The sequence below is a fragment of the Drosophila ananassae genome, chromosome 3L (genome assembly GCF_017639315.1).
Source record: "Drosophila ananassae strain 14024-0371.13 chromosome 3L, ASM1763931v2, whole genome shotgun sequence".
NCBI lineage: Eukaryota > Metazoa > Arthropoda > Insecta > Diptera > Drosophilidae > Drosophila > Drosophila ananassae.
The window spans coordinates 6,068,345-6,092,315 of NC_057929.1; the positions used below are offsets into that span (position 1 = coordinate 6,068,345).

The following is a 23,971-nucleotide window of genomic DNA, read 5'->3' on the forward strand; positions in this document are numbered from 1 at the left end:
GTTGTCTCTCTACTTTTGCCATCCGATTTTCCCTTCGTTTTTTGATGGTTTCCCCAAAAGCTTTCTCTCCTCAGCGGAGGGAAATTCATTGCTTATTTTCCCATTCCTGTAACGGGGTATTTTTTTTTACAGTTTGTCGCCATGTCATGTGTGACCAGAGGCAGTCAAGTATACTTTTCGAAAAGCAAAAGCAACAGGAAATAGGCAGGCTAGGCAACATAGCTTTTTTGAATACCCTGTAATAGAAGGGTTTTCGACTAAAAACTATTAACTAACTAACTAACTAACTACTAAGTCTATGAAACAGATATCCTGATGATTAAAATATGTATTTTTAAAGAAAAATATCCTTGAAAAATATCATTATTTCTATTTATTTTACATTTTTTTCAAACCCTATCCTTCTAAAACCTCACATAACTACAGGGCATAGAAAATGTCTAGTCCTTGAACGTTGGCCTTCGCTCCTGTTGCCTCCTTTTGCCGCCTTTTGTTGCTGTTTCTGTAATTGGTTGTTGGTTTAATTTATTGTGTGTTTTTCTGCAGCTCCACGCATTTTCATTTTCAGCTCGCGTGCGAATGTTGGGCGCCTTAATGGGTGGGAGTAGGAAGCTCATATGTGGCTGGCATACGCCAAACAGAGACAGAGCTAGAGTGAGTGGCGTAAAGTACGCTGATTAAAAGTCATGGACTCTCCTCGTCGGGGCTAATTGAAGTTTAGTGCCTTGGCAGTGGCATTGGGTGTAGGCTAACCTTTTGGCAGTCACCCAGACACCCAGTCTGCCCCCCTTTGCATTCGACTTTTGGCCATAAATCATAAGCCCGTGGCCCTTTGAGGCTCAGACTCTGGGGGATATGGGAATAAGGTCTACAAAAGTGAGGGTTGTACTCTCCACACATATATGGAAGATAAATATTTGAGTATTTTTTCACTTTTAAATAATAATATATTCCCTGTATATATTCCTTTTCTTCCTGTGCATTTTAATAGATTTTTTTCTTTCCAATCCTGGCCGTCGTAAAGTCTCTGGGCTTTGGTTAAACATAGATTGGCTCGGTTTGCCGATCGAAGGGCTCGTAACAAGTTCATAAAACAAATCATTACAGCAGAGCTTTCATAAGAAGACACAAGACCCACCCACGAGCCACCTTCCAGAGCTACAGCGGCAGCGGCAGCCACCCACTAATACATAAAATATCAATAAAAAAAGTTTAAAGGTAACTGTCGAGGGCGATGGTGACGGTGACGACGACGGCTTGGCGGTCATGTAAGTGGGTGGTGGTGGGATGGTGGCTGCTGAGGGGGAGTGGCAATGGGAAGTGTGGGCAGAGAAGGTTGCTGGCTAAACCGGAGACGCCGCACGAGCGCGTAAATCCTGCAGCTATTACCCCAGCGCCGCCATATTGATTGCGCTGGAGACAAACACATACACAGATACACACACACACACATATAGGCACTACTACAAGCGAAGATAGAGATTCCCATAGAGCTGGAAGGACTCTCGGCAGAAGCAGGAAATGCGCATTTGACAAGCCAAAAAGATTGCCGCACGCCCCACGCGCTGTCAAGGGAATGATATCCGGGAGGTTACTGCGGAGGTGGAGGCATGCCATGGCATGGAATGGTATGGCTTGCATATAGACTTGACAATGATATATGTGACTACCCAGCTAGTGTGTCCTGGTATCCAGCTATGTATGTATGTGTGTTTGTGACACATGTAAGGCTGTAGAACCAAAAAAAAAAAAAAATAATAAAGAAAGAAAACAACGTACAAGAAAAACAAAGATACTCCAAAGAAACTAAGGTCCCCCTTTTTTATTTTTGGGTTGTGTCTCTTCAAAGGGGGGAGTAGAAGTTACTTCAACTTCCCTTTTTGGCTGACCAGGACCCGGCACAACTGTACCTACACCCGTACATCGTAGTAGTATCCCCCATATCCATCGCAAAATTACGAAACCCACAACTGCCGAACAGAACTTGTTGCCCAATTGCACTTAACGTAATTGAAAAACTTACTTGGCCCAAAAAGCAGGTGCAAAGAATCTCAACAAAAGGTGTTCTCACTGATTAATTATTATGGTGATTATTATGGTGAGTGGACTACAAAACCCTTAGCTTTTGGATTGCCTAATAAAACAAAGGGAAGGGCTATTGGCTGACAACCAAAATAAAATTCAAGAGTCAATGAAATTACCAACGCCCTTCCACGCCTTCTACTAACCACTAGCCACCCCAGCAAGTATATGATTTAGTCTAGCTTAAATCCTGTTTTTTTTTGGTTTATTTGCCAGAAACCAGCCATGTTTTATCTTTATTTTTATTTTTATTTTTTTTTTGTTGGCACTGAAGCCAAAAAATTCAAAATGAAGCCAAGGGAATTCCAAGTGGAGGAGGAGACACCCACTGGGTGTCTGTCATTGGATATTTGTGTGACATAAACTAGCTTCGCTAAAGTTCGCTCCTCGACTGGCACTGCCTCCTCGGCTTCTGACTGAGAGATCCAATCCAATTCAATCCAATGAGGTGTCCTTGCTGCGTTATTTAATGAAATTATGACAGAGACAGGACAAGGGGCAGGAATAGGAAGCAACCATGAGGCAAAATCTCATTTGGCAGAAGCGTTAAAGCGAAGGGAATTTGATTTTTAATTGCCAGCGACTGGCAGGAAAATAAATTAAAGTAGATGGTTTTTTAATCAACAGCTAGTTGATTAGTTTAAAAACTTTATTATTAAACCAAGATCTAAGAAATCTTCAGGCAACTATTAACACCTTAAGCCTCAAAGCACAACCCTGAAAAGTATGCTACGCAAATGAAGCAAACTAAAGTGATCCCTGGCATGTCCTTCGAGTTCAATTTGCTGTAATTATGCTCACTTTCGGTGGCAAAATACCTGGGGTAGCTTACAGCACCAGATGCAATCCTTAACGGCTGCCCAGAGATGAGATGAGCCCCCCGAAGTCTCCTGGGCAGGACTTCACCTCCACAGACAAACCAAAAACGTATATATCCCACGTCCACACATCCTCACAAACCCGTCATCATCATCATTGTTGATGCCGACATATCAGCCAACTTTCAGCGCGGCAAGTGGTGGAGTCCTGCCTCTACCTCTCCCTCCTCCTTTTTTTTTTTTGCACAAGCCCCACTTGTCCGCAAGGACCTGGAGAACAGAGATCCCATGGGTTGGGAGAGGAAAACTTTTGAAACAGTTGCAGTTTGCACACAATGCCAGACAATCTGCAACAGAGAGAGAGATGGTTGAGGAGGCGGGGAATAGATACAAAAGCCACTCCCCTTGCCCCACCGCCCCTTAGTTTGGTTGTGTATGTGTGTGTGTGTGTGAGTATGCCACAAAGCAGGCCTGTATCTGTGCATCTGTGTGTCTGTTTTGGGCTGCTGCAGCATGTCAATGATCATAAATTAAACTTGCAATAATTATAAATTAAATTTTGGCATAAATGGCCATGCCATGCCATGCCATGCCATGCCCCGCCAAATGGAAGCACAAACACATATATACGAGGGTGGTGCACATTGTGGTGCCCCGAAATGAACTGCACTATATGCATATGTCATGTGGGTCACTGGCGGGCGGGAGGGCTACCCCAGGATACGGGGGCGGCTTAAATTATTGGGGTTTGGCTTTGGGGCGATGGATGACTTCGATTTGTTTGTTGGCTTCATTTCAAAAAGGGTAGGGGGGGGAGGCCTCACTTCCAATACCCTCCAATAGCCATGTACATGGTATATATGGTATGTGGAGGTGCTCTCAGGCACACCTGTGGACAATTTATGAAAACATTTTAATGGATCGTCTGTCAAAAAGTTTATGTGGCCTGCCAGGAGGGCAGGTCCTTCTTCTCCAACCATCTCCTGCCCACTAGAATATTCAATCACCATTAAACAGGTTACCCCCCACAACAAATAATCAAAAGGGCTAACCTAGTTCGATGAACTCAAAATTAAAATACATATTGTATATTTTTAGATTCTTAGATTGAAATTCTCAGACCGAAATCCATTAAAATTCTTTCCATAATACGACAGATATAGAAGCTAATCGGTCAGTGATTTTATTTCTTTTCTTTCCATCAATTACGAGGCAGTGCCTCAGTTCAGTTGCCTTGATGGATTTTTAAATTAAATTTAATTTGCCATTGCATTTGTAATTTCAGTTTAATGGGAAAACAAGAAACGCATTCGCAAGTCGTTTGCCGAAGAGGGAGAGAGTCTACAGTTTGTAGCAAATTAGTGCAAATATTTTGCGTGCCTGGAGGCCAATATTTGATTTCACCTGTAATTACTCCCCTGGCTAATGGCAGATAATGGCTCTGGTCTGTCATTATACGATCCAAGTTGTTGCAATCGGATCAGAATCAAAATTCCCATTCCCATTCACATCATAATCATATATCATATATTAACGAGCTGATGAGATCAGAGATTTCCGTGCTTATCATTTCTTACTTTAGCTATATACGATAGCGGAAAAAGTCACAGAATAAATCGCATCCATCGGATGAGTCAGGGGGCTGGCATCTGATAGATAAAACAGCTGCTTGGCAACAAAAACAATAAAATACAACCATAAGCGAACAAAGACTCGGTGATCCGCCATCGAAATAGCATTGAGAAGAATTCTTCTGTCGTTCGTTTTTATTTTTCTTTTTTTTTTTTTTTTGTATCTTTTGGCTGACTGCATCTATGAGATACACGGTCTGAGTCAGTACGGCACCCAGCTGGCAGAAACGAGAAAAGGCTGAACGTGACAACGATTTAAATTTAAAAGCTTTATTTATGTGATTATTTTGAGAAAACCGGAAAGAACAAAAATCTATAAAATTATATATATTTTTATTATTTTAATTGATGAAAAATTGTAGAGATTTTTAGAGTTTTATTTAATGTTTATTTTTTGGCAATAATTTGATTATGAAAAATAGGAAATATCCTGGCATTTTTCTTATATCCTTTCTACATATTTTTAAATAAATCAAAAATCAATTGCTTCTACGTACATTTTCAACATGTTTGCTTATCCATGTGCCGGAACTTTGTCAGCAGGAAAGTTCAACATTCGTTAATTTTATTTACACCCACACACACGCACTGATATACACACACACACATACACATCACACACACTCATACACACTTTGGCAAATAGAGGACACAACAGAATGCAAACAGCAAACAAAAAAGCAAAGCTGCAAATTTGGCTGAATTATCCATCCAAACGAATCTACCCCTCCCCCTTCCTTTGGATAAAATACTTTCCAAAATTTTCCCCCCACAGGATCGGCAAATCACCTGCATATCCTGCTCCTTCTCCCAGGCTCCTGCTCTCCATTTTTCGCATTGATTTTCCCCCAAAAACAAATGCAACACGAAAGCAATGGGGAATTCGGCTCACATTTCGATTGGAATTTGGCCTGGAAGGCACATTCCAGTTCCAATTTCAATTCCCATTTCAATTCCAATCGACTAAAACCAACTATCAACGCTTTAAGCTAATTACTGTATTCTGGCCGGCCAACTCCGAGAGCCATAAACTTCTATTAGAATAATTAAATGCTATTAATTATAAAAGAGGCAACAGGGTCGCCAAAACCCACACTTACACACATACCGCAAAGGGGAATTAAGCCTTAACTTTTGGGGGGAGAGGGTGTCCTGGTGGTGCTACCCCTCCCCCCAATAAACTTCACTTTGTTGCACTTACATTTCACTTAAATTCCACACATTTCTCCCATCATTCCACTCATCTTCTCACTTTCTCACAGCTACAGTCTCCACTCTCCACCCTCCACTCTCCACTCTCTACTGGCAGGCAGTAACCACAACCATTTACATTTTCAATTACTTTGGCTCGGCGAGTTTTCAAGAGACGAGCTTTAGACACGCACCCCAGCCACGCCCCTACCGCCCCCTCACACACCCACTGGAACAAAGATCAAATGAAAATAGAGAATAATAAACACTATACTATAATATCACACATACGCCACGTGTGCCTTGCAATTTTCGAGCAATTTCTGCCCCTTTCCTGGAAGTTCCTGGAAGTTCGTCGGACTTCCATTGAAATGCCAAAGGCACATGTCCTTTTTGATGTGACAAAGGACCAAACAATAAAAAACTGAAATTACTTTATTATTTAGCGTGACACTGGTTACAGTGCCCCTTCTACATATTATATTGATTTTCTCTAGGATTTCCAAAAAAAAAAATAAAGGACTAATAATAAAAAGAAATCAAACAAAAAAGGGACAACTTTTTGTCTATTTTTAAATTGTTTTCAAAGTTTTCCTTCTTTTTTTGGTGCGTGACGTCAAGGAGAAGAATATATTAATGTAATTTCTTCTAATTTGGGGAAAGTTTAGTTTCTGCAATCTGGACACACTTTATTTTCTATTTGTAGAGCTTTTTTTTTGTATTTTTTGACTATATTAGGTGTTATTAGGGAAGTTAGTGGGAGGAGGCTTGGTTTTCAAGGAAAAATATATCAAATTTTGAACTCTATTTGGATTTTACACACACTTTATTACCTATTTTAAAAACTCTTTTTCCTAATTTTTTGTATATATTGAGAGTTATTATAGAATTTACTGGAATGATACATAGTTTTCAAGACAGAATACATCAGATTTTGAATTCTAGATGATTTTAATCCGTAATTCCATAATTCCACTTGATCCTTTCACCTTCAGGACTTCGTATTATGGCCGTAAAAGTGTGGCAAGTGAACAAAAACTTTTGTGACCACTTGACCTCTCTGCCCTGCCGTGTAACACCCTCGAACACCCCCTAAAACACCATCGAAACACCCACTATTCCTTCATACCGGGTTGTTGGCAAAGTAATTAATTTGATAAAGTGGCCGGGCAAAACGTTTGCTGGCATGGAAGGAGGCTGCAAGGTGTTGCTTTCAGATGGGTGGCCAGGCAGACATATTTATGGCCAGAAACCAGTATAAGTGTGTGTGTGCCACACACCAACATATACACTCACATATATATGATTGTAGTGGCAACAGATTGTGCGTTCTGTTGGGCCAGTTAATGAAATGAGTTTCGGTTGTCAACGCAAAATGTCGAGTGAAAATTTTACTGGGAAATTATTTTGCGTGTGACCAGAGCAACAAAATTTAATGGAATTTCAAATGCAAGTTGTGCACAGTGTGTGTGTGTGTGTGTTGTCTGTGTGTTTTTTGAATTGGTTTGTTTTTCAGTAGGCTGAGTTCTTCCTTTATCCCTGGGCCTTATCCTGGACAACAGTTTACACTTGACCAAAAGAGAGGCCGACCGGGCTCGTTTGTTTGCCAACTTGGTTGGGTTTTTACATTTTGCATGAATTTTCGTCTGAGTGGGGCATGAAATTTAAACAAATTGTGCAAATACTTTGTTTTTGATATGAATGTCAAGCTTCTCTACTTGTTGTTTTTGTTGTCTACCAGGTTCTGTCTCTAACTCTGTATCTCCGTCTCCGTCTCAGTGTCCTTCTCGGTGTCCTGTGCGCAAATAAAAACTAATTTGAATACAGAACTGCATTTGTTGATAACACAAAACACAGTACAGCTAACTTTCGAAGCTGGCCCAGACTACACAGCTCTGATACCTAAACGAAACTTTTTTTTTCGACCCCCTTCGAGTCCTTCGAAAGCCAATCTCCAAAAGGCAATGCCACAGGGACGAAAAGGCGGAAAACATTTTGTAAATCTTTTTGGCAAGCTTTTGGCTTCAGTTGGAACTGGAACCGCTTTTTATGCCATGGCAGCCTATAAATATGCGACGTGAGATGTTTGCAGAACGCGCAAGGAGCTGGAGCTGGGAGCTGGGAGCGTTTGAGCAAAAACATAGCATACTTTGCAGCGTCCGCCATAGCCTTTTTGGCTAAGACAAGATTAGAAAAATTAAACTTAGGGCAAGAGGAGCTGGTGGATAGCTAGATAGCTAGAATGGCAAGTGGCGACAGGCAAATTATGGCAAATAAAATGCAAAACCAGTTGCCGGCGAACAGCATCAGCGGAAAACTTTGTTCAGCGCGAATAATTTCCATTAAAATAGATTAAAAACTGAAATATTTATATGTATGTATTTGCGTTTCTACCATCCATGTATGTGTGTGTGTGTCTGGTCTTTGTATCTCTGTGTGAGTGCAATCCTTATGCCCCAAGGAGGTGAAAGTATTAAAAGTACTTGCCACTTGCTTACGCATTCCTGCCGCCACTTCTTCGTCGCCAGAGTGTTCCATGAAGCAGATTACATCGCATAATAATCACAATGACGAGGGATGAGGGATAAGGACCACCCTCAGACACACACACAGACAATCATATATATATATATTAAGTATATAAAAGGGGGGCGGCACACGCGCAAATATTAAATTTTATGCCAAAAGCGAGATTCGGGAAGGGAAATAGGTGAGAGTGGAATGGCAGGGCAAGGCCAGAGGGAAATACGAAAAGGTAGCAATCACCCCAGGACCAAGTGCCCAGGTGAAAGGAGGAGTAGCCACTCCTCCTTGAGTCCCCGCCCCCCAGAGAGGCAGCTAAGTCCCCGAAATGAAATATACCAGCTGAACGGACTGAAGATGTGTGAATAAACTGATTGATATTGCTGCCATAAGCTCTCAGATAATCCCTCAAAGTCTAGTGAAAAAAGACCAAATCAGTGAGAAGCGAATACTATAATTGGAAAGCTGTTGCGGGGAAAGGAAAATCATTCTCACACACACACTGCCACACATCTTGAAACTCTGGCAAACACTTAACCCCAAAATGCCGTCAGAGTTCATCAGCAAGTTCCGTACTTTCAACACACCTGGCCAAATTGATTGAAACGCGGCCAAAAGCGCCAAAAGAACCGAAAACAGAAAACAGCAAACAGAAAATCGAAAACCAAATAAAAACAGAAATATTACGAAAGTTCTTATAGTTTCTCGCTCACTGTATGTTTCGCAATGAAAATCATTTTTCACCAAACATTTCGATGCGCCAAAAAAAAAAAAACATCAAGCCCTTGCACCTCATCCTCTCGCCATCACGATAACCTGGCCAGAATCCACCTCCTCCCACCCCATTCCACGGAAACTGACACGAATGGGAATATAAAAGGTAAATAATGTGACCTTTGAGAGCATCAAATGCGTTAGGTAATGGGCCAGGCCCAGGCCAGGCCAAACCGGGTCGGGCCTGTCCGGGCCGGGCCGAGAAACAAAACTCAAATCACAAGTGGAGCGGGGCGATGAGTTCAAATCGTTTGTTTCAAAACACAAAAAATAAGATTATTGCAGAGAGAGAAATAGAATTTTAAATTTTAGACGAATCTGATATTTTCAAATATTGTTTTCTTTCATATAAACATTAAAAATAAAGGTACTTTCTTTTTAAGTCTATAGGATAGAAAATATTAAAATATGTAATGATGTTCTATAAGTCTTAGAACCCTAAGAACTATCTCTACAAACCTAAAGAATATAAAATTTTATACTAGATAATGATTTTTTATAAACCTAACCTATAAAAACCATTTCTATAAGCCTATAAGCCTAAAGAATATGAAATCTTAAAAGATATAATGATGTTCTCTAAGTTTTAGACCTCTAAGAACCATTTCTTTAAACCTAACACATATTCTATATCCTAAGATATCATATTCTACTCTAAATCTTAACCCGAACTTCCTCTATCACTTTTCCCAGTGTATCTAAAAAAAAAAACGAAAACAACAACCAGAAAATGCGTTAAATTATGAAAGAGCAACAAAATTTCATGTTTTCTTTGTTGCTGTTTCCCGTAAAAGTTTCGTGTTCATAAATAGGTTTATTCCATCTCCTCTACCATGATGTTAGGACCAAACTTTCCTCTTTACTTTCTTTTTTTCCAGTCTGAGAGGGGGGGAGTTAAATTTATAGCGGTTAATTCGTTTATACGAGATACGAGTATTATGGAATCTGCCAGGGACTGTGACTGTAATCCCCGAGAAGGCGAGTTATGTGAAGAGTTCCACGGGAAATCGCCAGGAATTTTTTTGGGGATTTATTTTTATTGCCTTGGCGCCTGCGCAAAACAGTTCCCCCCTTTTCCCTCCCCCTTTTTACTCCCCCTCAAACACTCATTAAATGTACTTTGAATTCTGCCTAGGATCTCAACTCATTCAGCTTCAGTTTCGCGGGGTTATAAATTATTTATTGTTTTCTGATACAAGGATGTTGTGACTTGAGGAGTTCGGGTCGCATGTGCTCACATTTCTGGCTAACTTCATTAAGTCCGGGCCCGGGCCAAGTCATAAAATCTGATATGACCCTCATTCCCTTTTTATTCTCTGGTCTGGTCTCACTCTGATGTTTCACCCACACGATTGGAGGTCCTGGGAAAGTATAATTTCCGCACATTTTCACGTTTTGCACATTTCCGCTGCATACTTTTGTGCGCCCTGGCATTTTGATGACGTTTTCGGCTTCGGATCGACCATAGTCCTGTTCCTTCATATCCCTGTTAGTGTTTCTGTGTCTGTGTTATTGTATATTTTATACAAATTTGTTGGTTGTTGGTTGTTGGTTGCTAGAACTACAGTTTACCCTTATTGTTGGTTCTGTTGTCGCGTCGTCGCTGTGGCATTTTAACGAGTTAATGCAGGACATGCAAAATGGCCAACATTTTGAATTCATTGAACTTTAGCCGGGGCCATCCTTGTTGCCTGGTTGGATGGCTGGTTGCTCTGGTTATGTATACATATATCCTTTTTCATAAAACAATGTAACCCCACTATGGAGAAACTTGTACATTTCAAAGGAGCTCTTTAGCATAAAATCTTAGTCCTAGTCCTTTTCTTTCCAAAAGAGTTATTACAGAAAAAGGACCTTCTTGTTATTAATTTCCTAGTTATTCACACTCTTTCTTTCTGATGAAAAAACCTATTAGTAAAATTTGTTATTTTTCTCATTCCCTGCTTTTAATAAATTACACGGCGCATCCTGTTATCCTTTCTGACCGCTCCTTGTCATATTTATTGTAAAATTGTACGTAAGTGGTTCTCTTTCCAACACTTTCCAACCACCCACACTCTTTTGATGTTATTGAGCAGGAAGTGCTAGCTAGCTGGTCTTGGGAATCGGATGCTGTTTTTGGCTTTTTGCAACCCTCGTTGTTGTCCTGGAGGACCTGTACAGCGCGGGGGGCATTTTTAATGAGTCCTATGCAAATATATCGTTAGACTTAAGTGTGTATACGTGTTGTGTCTTGGGCCGATAAGCGGGAATTCAGAAAGGATTCTTAAAGGACAGCTTCCTTTGATTATGGACCAGGATTCTCCAGAAGGTGGGGGGGAGAGTGCATGAGGATGGAAAACTACACCTCGAGGGTGAAAAGGACGAAGAGTACTAGGCTGAGTGGCCAGCGGGCAGTGGCTGAAAAAAAAAAAAAATTATAATAAACCCGAAAAATTTCAATCTCAATCGTCAACAAGTTTCACCCCCACCGCCTTAACCCACTGGCCACTCCCACTTTCAACTTGCTTCAACTATTTTTCTATACACTGCAAAAAAAAAACCAAACAAACATAAAATAAATAAAAAATCAAAATCTTAAATGAAAGTTCTAAGAAAATTCTCTCTCTATTAGCCTGATTAATTTTTTTATTAAAAGTTTTAACCTTTTCTCTCAGTGCATAAGAAGAGGGGTTGTAGCAGCGGAAAGTCTCCGGCGGCCGAGGGTTAATGCATGAACAAAATTCATGGCAAAACTTGAGCTGAATGCGCCCAGGACCGAAAAGCTGGCCAAAAAGCAAAGCGTTGCCATTGCCGTGTCCTTTTTCGACCAGGCCAAAACCAGCTTCCAGACCTCTTACCCTCCCTCCTTTTCTGTCTATCCAAGTCTCCTTTTTACTCGTTTCTCTCTTTTATCCACTTTTTTTTTTTGCTGTTCTCTGATGAAAACTACTCAACGACATGAAACTTAACTTAAAAAGTTTTGCACTTTCATTTTGTAAATGAAATGTTCTTGTTGTTGGAAAATAACAGGAAAACAATTTGGAGCGGATAATGAATATGGGTTAGGTTTAGTGCATATTAGTATTAGTGATGTGTGTGTGAGAATTAGAGATGGATCCACTGTGTTAGAGTGGCTAGGGAATATTGCTTTTGTGAAAGCGATTCCCTCCTCCATTTGAGCCAAATAGCAAAAAACAAAAAAAAAAAAATAGAGGCGGAAAATGGATATAGAAAGGCGGAAGGAAAGTGGGGGGAAAAGCTATAAAGTGATGAATGCATTACTATATGAATGAGTGATTACGAAAAGTTGGCCAAAATGTAGCCATGCACTTGGGGCTGTTGCCAAAAATGCAATCACGTTTCCGAATAGGGTTCAAAGCAAGATAATAGAGGGGTTCTCCAGCTTTTTCGTTAAAAAAAATATATCTAATAACATAGAATATTAGAATATTTCCCTAGCAATTTCCTAAGAGATCTTTTATGGCTTCTCAAGAAAGAAAAATAAATTCATTGGTTTTTTTCCTTCACATCTTGCAGTTTGAAGCCTTGGCCTCAAAACGAAAGCTGAATATTCGAAATGGTTGGCATAAAGTTGTCCTTTTTTTTGTGTGTGTTTTACCCCTTAAAAAGGACCTGGCAAGCGAAAGAAAAAAAATATTAAAAAAAATAGGAGCGCAACAGAGACCCCCCCAAAACTCAATCTTCCTTTTTGCAGGCCGTGGCGTCTTTTTCGTTTCAGTTGTCTGTCGCTCACGTAATGAAAATGGCGCACAAGGAACTCGTTGAAATTTTTCCTCGCAGTGGCAGAGAAGAGGGAAGAAATGGAAATGGAAAAGAAGGCGCAAAAGTGGGTGGAATAGCGTTGCCAGGACTCGCGTTCCGCTGCCGAGGATTCACTGAAGCCGAGCACCAGGTCGCCGAGCAATTTTATGAACAGATGTGCGGTAAAATTAATGGACAGAGATAAACTCGATGGCGACGAGTGGAAATGGCCAAATCGAGGGTTAAACCACACTCACTGAGAGGGAGACAGAGAGTGAGAGGGATACCCACTCAAACTGGACTGAAGAGAGAGCACTCTCCCGGATATTAAGAGAGAGTGGGGGTTAGAAAGGAGAAAGACCCTTGTTTGCTCAACATGATTTATGATCCGCAAAAACAAAAAAATAAATACAAAAAATAAAAACAAGCAGAGAGAAAAAGAGAGTGAAGACTCACACACTGATTGTGATTTCCACTCACTTACCCACTCACTCACTTACTCACTCACACGGGCCACCCCTTTTGGGGAGAAGCTTTTCGGTTGCTCGGGATTTTCATGAAAAGCTGTTGACTTCGTTACGATGATAACTTAAAAATGCATGGAAATTTACATACGTGTCAATGGCATTAAGTAGCGTTATGTTATTGGATAAGCTCCATCGTTTCGGGGATTGAGTGTCTTTTTGACTGGGCTTTTTTAGGGATCTAACACCGGAAAGGGACAACAGATGCAGAAAAGGACTCACCTGGATACCGTGGGCTCCACCTCCCTGCTGGCTAATGTGCAATTGTTGCGTCTGTTTCATCTGCAGCGTTGTTGTTGTTGCCTGCTGCTGCTGTTGTTGCTGCTGCTGCTGCTGTTGCTGTTGCTGCTGCTGCGTAGGGTTGTTGGAGTTGCCGCCGGGACCACCGTTATTGGGATTATTTGGTGGACCGTTGCCGGCATTGCCGCGCTGCTGTTGCTGCTGCGGGCCGCCGCCGCCGCCGGGCTGTTGCTGCTGCTGCTGCTGAGGCAGATTACCCGGCTGCTGGCCCCTGGGCGGGCAATTCAGGAAATTGGCTGCAGGATTTGCGTTTTGGTTGGAGAAGGGCGAGTATTGTTGCTGTTGCAATTGTTGCTGCTGCTGCGGCACCTGTTGCTGCTGCTGCTTGTTAAAGTTGGGCACTCCACCCATTTTGGACTGCTGCTGCTGCTGGTGATGTTGCTGCTGCTGCTGCTGCTGCTGTTGCATGGCCTGCTGCTGCTGCATTCGCTTGAGATCGAAATCGTTTTGAGAGGAATAGAAGAGCTCCTGCTTGATGTCCAGGAAATTCTGTTGCATACCAGCCCCAGGACCTGGGCCAGGACCTTTTTGATGGAACTGCGGCGGCAGGTGCTGCTGCTGCGGCTGCTGCTGTTGCTGTTGCTGCTGCTGCTGCGGTCCATTGGGACCCAGGCCGAAGTCATTGGGAAAGCCACCGCCATAGTCATTGTAACGTCCCGGCTGACCCTGACCCATCATCTGGCCGTGTTGCTGCTGCGCCTGCTGCTGCTGCTGGGCCTGTTGCTGCTGCTGCTGCTGTTGCGGATTCATGCCATGCGGGGGGCGGGGGAAGCCACCCATCCCACCCATGGCATTCTTGTGCTGATGCTGCTCAGCCATTTGCTTCAAAGTCTGAGCTGCCAGCGGATGATCCGACATGAGATTCCCGGCATTGCCATTTCCACCACCAGCATTGGGGGCCACGCCTCCACCCCCACCGCCGCCAACACCGCCACCACCTCCCCCCGCAATGGTCGGACCATTCGGGCCGTTGGGGAAGCCACCCTGGTTGCCGCGCATCTTCATGCCCGGATTGTCCAGACCGAGACCGAAGCCACCGAAGCCATGGCCCAGACCGCCCTCCGACTTCACGTTCAGGCTATTGATCAGATCCTGGGCATTGGGCGGCTCCACCTTGATGCCGTCCTCCGTCTTGATGTCCAGCAATGGCTTCTCATCGAAGCCGTCGAGGAAACTCGGATTGAAGTCCTGCAGGTTGTTGATGAGATCCTTGAAGGTGTCATTGTTCTCCGAGTTATCATCCCCGAGCAGATCAGGGAATCCGGGGAACTGTCCACCCGCACCATCCTTGTCCAGTGAGCCCAGATCCGGAAAATCGTGATCCGGCTCCCGTTTGCATTCCACCAAATTGGCCAGATTTCCGAGCGCCGACTTCTGCTGGGCGGACATCATGTGCGGTGGCATGCCCATGCCGCCAAGGCCGCCGCCACCAACGCCTAGGCCAACACCGACACCGACGCCGCCGGGACCCGTGGCCATGCCGCCAGGTCCCCCGCCACGCCCATTATTGCCAAGCCCACCCAGACCGCCGCCTTGTTGTTGCTGCTGCTGGTGATGATCGCCGCCGACGCCGCCGACTCCTCCGGTGTTATTGCCTCCGGGGTTGTTGTTACCACCGTTATTGTTGCCACTACCGTTGTTGCCGCCGCCACCGCCTCCTCCACTACCGCCGCCGCCTCCTCCACCACCACCTCCTCCTCCTCCCACCCCTGGTTCGCTCTTCACCGAAGTGTTGGTTAACGCCTTTACAGTAACATTCGTGCTGATCTGCTGGGGCTGCGAATTGGCCGCTGATGTGGTGAACTCCAGTTGCTGAACAATTTCCACCGAGAATTTGGTTAGATTCTCAGATCCGTTGTTGTTGCTGTTTGTGTTGTTGCCAGTGTTATTGGTGTTGTTGTTGTTGGTGTTGTTGGAGTTGCCGCCATTATTGGGATTACTATTTTGGGTATTGCCATTGTTGGCATTAGAGCCATTGTTGTTGTTATTATTGCTATTGTTGTTGTTATTGGGCAATTTATGCGGCGGCTCATAGTTATCAGCGCCATTGTCAACATCCTCCGCGGGTCGTTTCAGGAATTTTTGTTGCTAAAAAGGATAAAAATAAATAAAATATGAATTAAATAAATATAAATATTTTATTTAAATTAGTGTTGTATAATGTTAAAAGACAAACCTTATTACTATAATTCTTACCCAAATATTCATAGATAATTCGTTTTTAGGTTATCTCGCTTAGACAAAGTTTAGTTATAGTTTTTAAGTAATACAGACATTAAATGTCGAGTCAAGACTACACTTAAAGTTTATTTTTTGTTTAGATTCAGTTTTCGAGGATCGTGGGATTAAAAAATCTTGAGTTTTGAACGAAATTTTAAGCTTCCGTTCGATAGGGTGAACTCTTCCGTCCAGTGTTGTATAGTGACAATATCGACGACAGTGTTGCAGTGCTGCAGCGTCGAAAGTTTTGCATTTTGTTGCGTTTGCTTCGCGGGCGCATTTGGCTTTTGATTTTGTTGGTTTTGTTTTTACTTTCTTTATCTTTCTCTTTACGTTTTGTGTTCTTTTGTTGTTTCTTTGGGGCTTTTTACACTTTTCTACCCACAATCTTTTGTTCTTTTGATTGAAATTTGATTTGTTCAGCTGTGTGGCACATACAGTAAGAAATTGCACATAAATTACGGATAGTATATATATTGTATATTGAAGAGCCGCACGATTCGATTAGCACTCAACAACAATGGGCAAGCAGCAACAGCAGCAACAACAGCAACACACACAATCGCTGACTTTGCAAGAGCAATCGAAAGAAATTCACTTGCAAGACGTGCACAAATTATTGAAAAGCCGTAGCGAAATTTCATGAAAATCGCAAGTGCACGGCAGAGGCAATAACAAAAAAAAAAAAATTAAAAAACAATACAAAAAAAAAAACATAAAAAATACAAGAGAAAAAAAATCAAAGGTAGAAAGAAGCAGAAACAATAACATAAAAGGCAAAGACACTTCTAATCAGTGGCAGAGAGACCGGGCAGCGGCGCCAACGTCAACTGCGACTGCAGCAGCGACAGCAAAATGAGAACCAGAACATATATGAGTGTATGTGTGTGCGTCGACGCTGCTTTTGCTTTTGCTTCTGTTTTTGTTTTTTTTTTCTTTGCTTTTTGTTTTTGTTTCTGTTCTGCTTTACTTCAGAAAAGCATTGCCTTCTGATACTCATTAGTTTTTAAAGATTAAAGGGTATATTAATTACATGAGAGTTTGTTAAAATTTTAATATTTATTTTCATAAAATTAGAAAGAGTATTTAATCCAAAAAAACCTCTAAAAATCATGATTTTTTTCCAGGTATTGAATTATTTCCAACTTACAGCCCTAAAAAAATAAAAAAGAAGACGAGGGCGGGCAAAAAAAAAGCAAGAAAACAATCACATTTAAATCAGAATGTGTTTGCTTTTCAGTTTTTATACCCTTGCAGAGGGTATTATAATTTTGGTCAAAAGTGTGCAACGCAGTGAAGGAGACATCTCCGACCCTATAAAGTATATATATTCTTGATCAGGATCACCTCCTGAGTCGATATGAGCATGTCCGTCTGTCCGTCTGTCCGTCTGTCCGTCTGTCCGTCGGTCCGTCTGTCCGTCTGTCCGTCTGTCCGTCTGTCCGTCTGTCCGTCTGTCTGTTTCTACGCAAACTAGTCTCTCAGTTTTAAAGCTATCGAGTTGAAACTTTGCACACACCCTTCTTTCCTTTGCAGGCAGTATATAAGTCGGAACGGCCGGGATCGGTCGACTATATCCTATAGCTGCCATATAACTGATTGATCGGAAATGCCATAACTTTGGTGTTTTTTAAGTTAGAGGGTTGGGAGTTTCTACACATGTTATATTTGACCAAAATATCTTATGTACAAAATTTCGTAAGGATCGGCCGACTATATCCTATAGCTGTCATAGAACGATCGAAATTGGCATAACTTTGGTGTTTTTTAAGTTAGAAAGATGGGATTTGGTACAGATTCTATTTTGGGGAAAACAATCTGATCTGCCAATTTTCATAAGGATCGGCCGACTATAAACGATCCGCTATATATCTAATAAAATAAGATGGGTGGCGCCACCTAGCGGACTGCGACTGAACTGCAAGGGTATATCAACTTCGGCTCCGCCCGAAGTTAGCTTTCCTTTCTTGTTTTTTATTTCCATGCTCAGGGCGAGCACTCGCGCGACTTTTGCTGTTTATTTTGTTTTTAATTAATGCAAAATGTATACAAAATAGCCGCGAATAGGCGCAGCAACCAGCAACCAGCAACCAACAACCGACACAATGACATGTGAGTGGGGTCGTGTGAGGTGTGCGTGCGTGTGTATCTATGAGAGTGGTGTGGCCCTGCCACCGGCCGCCATACATTCAACGCCATATCGTACATGTACTTTTGTAACTTCATCGTTAAGAAGTAGAAGAAACTCTAAAGCTGATGCAAGTGGCGGAAGAATGTCATAATGAGAGTCATAAAAACAGTCTCATTGCGTGGAATTTGCGAATCTATTCAGCGAACAAAACTTTCAAGGACTTAACCAAAGTTATACCCTCTATTCACCATCCCCTCCCCCCTCTGTGAAGATCCCCCTCTTATAAGCCATTGATGGGCCATCGATGGGCTTTCAAAACCGCAGTGCCTAATTGGAAAACTATCCTCGAAATGAATAACAAATCGAATACGAAACCATTCACACACAAAACACTCAAAACACTTTCGCCTAATAAGTTTATGGCACTTTACAACACTCGAAATGCAGTGCACACACAATTGGCCCGCTTGCTTTCGGCCATATCGACTGTCTTTTCACCTTCCCTCTCTCTTCTCTCTTTTTGAAACACGCGCCAACACTTTTCCCCCATTCGCTTGGCTCTCATTATGAATAAATGACGTTTCATAAATTTATTATTCCCAGCATCGATCATGCTATCTCTTTCTTCCGGTATCCAAAATCCGGAACGTATCTGTATCTGTATCTGGGGGTTTTGCTATCTGTAACTGTGTGTCTTTCGGTATCTTTCGATGGAAACGTGACACAAAGAATGCAAAACGTTGCGTTGACCAGGGAAGGGGTTATACCACAAATGCCAGAAAGAGAAAAGGAGTCAAAGAGTGAGGGAGAGAGAGCTAGCACAATTTACAAACTTAAAAGTAATTTAGTTTTTTACGACTCCAGTGCGGTAATAAAAATGTTTTGCCCTCTCTCTGTACTGGAGCTGCCACCCCCACAATGCCCACCATGCCCAGATCCCTCTTACCTACATATAACTATAACTATAGCTTAGTACCCTTTTTCCCTTCTCCCTTATCCTTCTCCTCCTTCTTCTTTTTAGCGTTTACTGCATTTACATTTATCGATGCGTCTCCTTCGACGTTCTCATCTTCGCCTTCGTCCTGGCAGTCTTTTTATGTCCTGCTGGTAGTGTAGTGGTGGAGCTTAATAAGTTTCTGGTGGAGCTTAAGAAGGTGATAGGGAGGTCTGATACGATGTAGGAAGGAGGACTACAGTAAGGACTAGTGTTCAAAACTAACACTGTTTCTTATGAAAAAAATATTAAAAAGTATGATTTTTTGTCATTTTTAAACACTTTTTCTTTACTATTTTCTTGTACAAAATACTTTAATATCTTTAAATTCCATAAAATATATCTTAATTTTCTCCCAAAAAGAAAGTCTTTTTCTTTCTCTATCTCTGTCTCTTTCTCTATCTCTTTCTTCTGTCACTCTCTCGCACCCATTGGTACACCCTCTGGTACCCCTCTTGATATATTTTCTGTTTGCTTTTTTGCCCGCAAATGAAATAAAGCAACAGAAATTATGCCGCGAACCTTGACACATTAAAAATAAGTAACAAAAATAACAACAAAAGCCAAGCGTGAGTAAGAAGACGTCACTACCCGCCACCCCTTCCCTCAGAGAGCCAGTCAATTTTTTTTTGCGTGTAAAAATAAAAATAAAAATGTGGAAAAGCACACACATACTACAGACTGTTTTGCTCTGTTTTTTTGGATGAATTTCATTTTCATTTTCGTTTTCATGATTTCAATGCATAAACAAAAGAGAGACCGCGTCCAACACGTCGTATGATTAATGCGAATTAGCGGCAAATCCAAAACCCCTACACTCTCGGCCACTCAACACAGCCCAGTGGAAAAAAAACTCAGAAGAAGAAAAAAATATATATAGTAATAATAGTAGTAGAAGCTAGCCACAAAACGGAAATCGTCTAGTCCCCAATAACAGACTAGCTGAGAAAGAAAAAAAAACCAAAAAACATCAAATGTTTCGTGGAAAGCGTTCGCAACGAGGTTCGTGTTGTTTGATTAGCTGGGTTGGGACTGGTGGTGGACTACTGTTGGACTACTTCTTCTGGCCACTATAGTTCTTGCCACAAAGGTGCTGAGAGATACGAGAGGCAGAGGAGGCATGGCACTGGTCTTTTTGGACATGGCCAGCAAGCTTATTAAAGGACTAATCAAGAAGATTAAAGGCAGGAATTCAAGCCAACATTTTGGACATTTTTCGTCCTTGCAGCATCCTGAAATATAGATGTTCTGAAAAGGCCTTGATAGCTCTAGACTTAAAGGAAGTTTTTGCTTTTCTTCACTTTTCCATTCACTATTTTCTCAATCACATTTTCCATTGCATTCACTTTTTTTCCATGGCCCCATCACTTAGTCACAACAATTAATTAAAAGTGTAACTTAAAACAGTTGTTCAAGTGTCAGGTGGAATACAGAAGGCCTCTCCCTCTTGCCACAGCCACTGTCGCCGTGCCTCCAATTAATTCCTGGCCATTTTTTATGCCATTTCTTCGTTCCATTTCCCAGTTTTTTTTTCTCTCAATAGCCTCGCGCACACACATGGCGTATGCGTAATGTTTTGGCCTTGTTTAGCGGCCCGCCCCTCCCCTCTCTACACTCTCCTGCACTTTATTTTTCCTTTTCGTCCTTCTATTTAAACTCGCATTTACATTTTCCATCCTATTAATTTGTTTGCAAATTATAAATCATAATTCAACTCATTTAACTCATTGGGGGGGAGTATAATGTTTGCCGAAAATTAATTAAGCAACAACAGTAGCAACTGAAAAGCAATAAAAGTAAGATTAATGTAGTTGCAGACGCCGGCAGAGGCGTCGACAGAGGCGTCGGCAGAGGCGTCGGCAGAGGCGTCGGCAGAGCCCAGAAGCAGCTTAATTTCAAAGATTTCTTGGCTTGTTGCTCGCTCGACTGCCATGGCTATTGTTTTTGTTACAGATTTTCTGGCTTGTCTCTCACTATTTAATTATATACACTCCAAAAAAGAGGAGTTAAGAGTTTTAAATATTTTAACCCATTTTTTTTTTTTATTATCTCTCTAAAAATAATCCAATTTTATCTTTTTTTTCTATCTAATCTTTTTGAAAATCAATTTGAAAATTAAATGAAAATTCCTCTCTCTAGTATTACCACAAAAAATTTGCATAAATCGCAAAAACCGTTAATCACTACAATAGTTTCCACCAATCGGACTAAAATATAGTACATATAGATACAGTATGGTACATATATGTATGGGTCTGTGCACTTTTATTTATAAATATGTGCAAGTGCATCTCATAGACACAATTCCAAACGTGTTCTACTTCATGGATTTGTGAGCATGCCCCACTTAGTGGCGAGGGCATGAGGGATCGGAGATCTTCTTCTTGGCATAATAATTACACAAATAGTGTAATACCAAAAAAAAAATAAAAACTATAACTATTCACTTTGATATTTCAACATTGAATTTATATTTTATTAAGAATTGTAATCGGATTTACGGCTAACGGTAATTGATGGTCGCCATTTTCTAGAGAGGATGGAGCGGAAAAACAAACAACCACAGCCACACTGGCACACACACACACTTATACAGTCACACACTTTTATGCTCAATTTTCTTGTTGATTTATTTCGCCTTTTTGATTTATGATTTTTAATTTTTGCCATTTTACGTCTTAGAGGAGCCACCTAATAAATCTGCATCTGTTATGCATAATTTCCCGCACAAGAGGAGGTTGAGAACCAAAAAATTCAGACAAATGTCAAATAAACAAAATTGGAAAATAGAAAAAACAGAATTTTTATAAGATTTCTATATGAGATATATTAAATATTTAAATGAGAAATTATTTAAATTTAAGATTCTTGTTAGTGATTCACTTTTTAGTTGAAATTTTATCACAAAACTCTCTGTTTTTTCGAATAAAATTGAAAAACAATTATTCATCTTGTTTACTTTTTAATCATCACTAGTTTTGATAAGATTTTATGGTTAATTTTGTTTACCATTTATTGTTTAAATATATATATATTTTTTTACTTTTTTTTTTTTATTTTTTTGTGATTCAACTGCCACACTTTATAACTTAAGTTATTGTAACTGTAATATTTCTTGTAAGTTTAAGTGCATTTTTTATATGTTTTCATTTTAATTTTTTGGTTTGGCTTTTTGTTATTTTGTCACTTTAGTGTTGCTGGTGTTGCTTGGGTTGCTTGTGTTGCTGTTGCTTTTGTGTGTTTTTATCGCTGAGGGAACGAACCGCAAACAAACAAAAAAAAACACAACGCACACCGAGCGTCGTGGGTAGCTTTTCTTTTTATTTTTTTTTTTTTTGCTTGTGTTGCTGTTGCTGTTGCTGCCGTGCGGCTATTACTGCTGCTGCTGCTGCTTTGGATGGTTGGTGGTGTTGCTGCTGTTGCTATTGTTGCCTCAGCTGCTGTTGCCTCAGCTGCTGCTGCTGCTGCTATGTCGTGCGCCGTTTGGCAGTCGGTTGAGTACTGGCACGAGCCGCTGTCAGCGAAACCAAACGACCCGACTTCCACCGACGAGATATACGCCAGCAGCAACGCAGCAGCAGCAGCAACAGCAGCAGCAACAGCAGCAGCGAAAGCAGCAACAGCGACGCCGACAGCGTGAAAGTTTGCTTTTTGCATTGTTGCAGCGTTGCGATGAGTGACTTTATACATGTGTTAGTGAGTGAGTATCTGTGTGAGTGTTTTATGTGGTGGTGGATGGTGTGTGGGGGTGTTGTTGCTATTGCTGTTGCTGTTAAACTTAACATTTGACTGTTGATAAGCTTGTGCTGTTGGCATGTTGCATGTCACCTGCTCTCTCTCCCTCTCTCTCTTAATATATATCTTTCTTTGTCGGTGTCGTCTCTCCTCCTTCGTGCTAAAACCAATTCGTTTGTCATTTGTTTAATGACACAAATATTTGCACAAAGTGTTTGCATTTATGTATGCCGCGCGACAACCTGTCTTGCCTGCCTGCCTGCCTGCCCCACTCTTTGGTAGCATTTTCAATTTCCATTTCGGCGTCATGAAACTTTTCCCTCAATTTGTATTTGTGCCATAAATTTTATTACCACTAATAGACTAATAATAATCCGGCTAATGATCGTCGTCAGAGCCAAGTGAGAGAGAGTTTTGGAGGAGGGCTTTCAGGCAAATTGAATTCCTTGCCACAAAACAGTATGATGGCTGTTAAATTAGGTTCAGCCTACAAGGACACTTACAAAGGACGAAGAAGGAAGGATGGAGAAGCCCTTTTACCAAAAAAAAAAAACACAACAAACAACATAAACAACTAAATAAGGAAGTGACACCGGAAGCGGGCAGCGACGCCGACTGCGACGACAACAGCGACGCGTGGCGGAATGCGCAAAGGAATGCCCGGCCAGGGGGATAAGAAGGAAGGAAGCTTTTTGGCCAAATGATGGGGGCAGGTGGTCGGATCGCTCGCCTGCCAGGAATCACTCAAAAAATTGAGTGGCCTTCTCAAAAGAGAGCCACCGCAACGAGTGAGTTCTCGTTCTTTTCTGTTTTTTTTTTTTTGTTGCTTGCTTTTGAAGGCAACGACACCGGCCGGCTGAAACTAGTTAAGTTCCACCAACAACCCTCCGCACTGGCCACAGCCTCCCTCTTCCGTTTTTCTTTCGTTTTGAACCCCCTTTTTGCCACCATTGTTCTGTGTTGCAGCTTAACCTATAAAAATTCCGCAACCACAACAACAACAACTGCTGTTGCTGCCGCTGTTGCAAAAACAACAACTAATGGGAACACTTCGGACATAAAAAAAAAAAAAAATGAATACTATTCTCTCTCCGGAAAAATCTGAGCGCCTGTTACACACGCAACGAAGTTGCCAACACTAGTTCACACCGACACACACCATACACACACACACACACACACTGCAACATAATTGGGGGAAAAGGAAAAACGGAAAATAACAGTAAGGTTGCTGCTCCAAGAGAGAAATCTCTCAGGAAGATGGATATTAAAGAGTTTCAATACCTATTAACTGTAAACTTCTT

The 23,971-nt window shown here is 41.5% G+C and overlaps 1 protein-coding gene across 4 annotated transcripts in view; it reads right to left on the minus strand.

Annotated features, from left to right (window-relative positions):
* Positions 1-23,971, minus strand: part of LOC6494881 (neurogenic protein mastermind) — a 67,582-nt gene that overhangs the window by 5,821 nt on the left and 37,790 nt on the right. For 2 of the 4 annotated variants that reach the window (XM_032451292.2, XM_032451291.2), the window contains one exon: positions 13,510-15,675. In XM_032451292.2, coding sequence (XP_032307183.1) covers positions 13,510-15,675 — 2,166 coding nt within the window. Of the gene's footprint in view, positions 1-13,509; positions 15,676-15,783; positions 15,981-21,941; positions 22,297-23,971 lie in introns of those variants that run through there. The other 2 variants (XM_044715266.1, XM_032451293.2) reach the window with 2 other exon arrangements.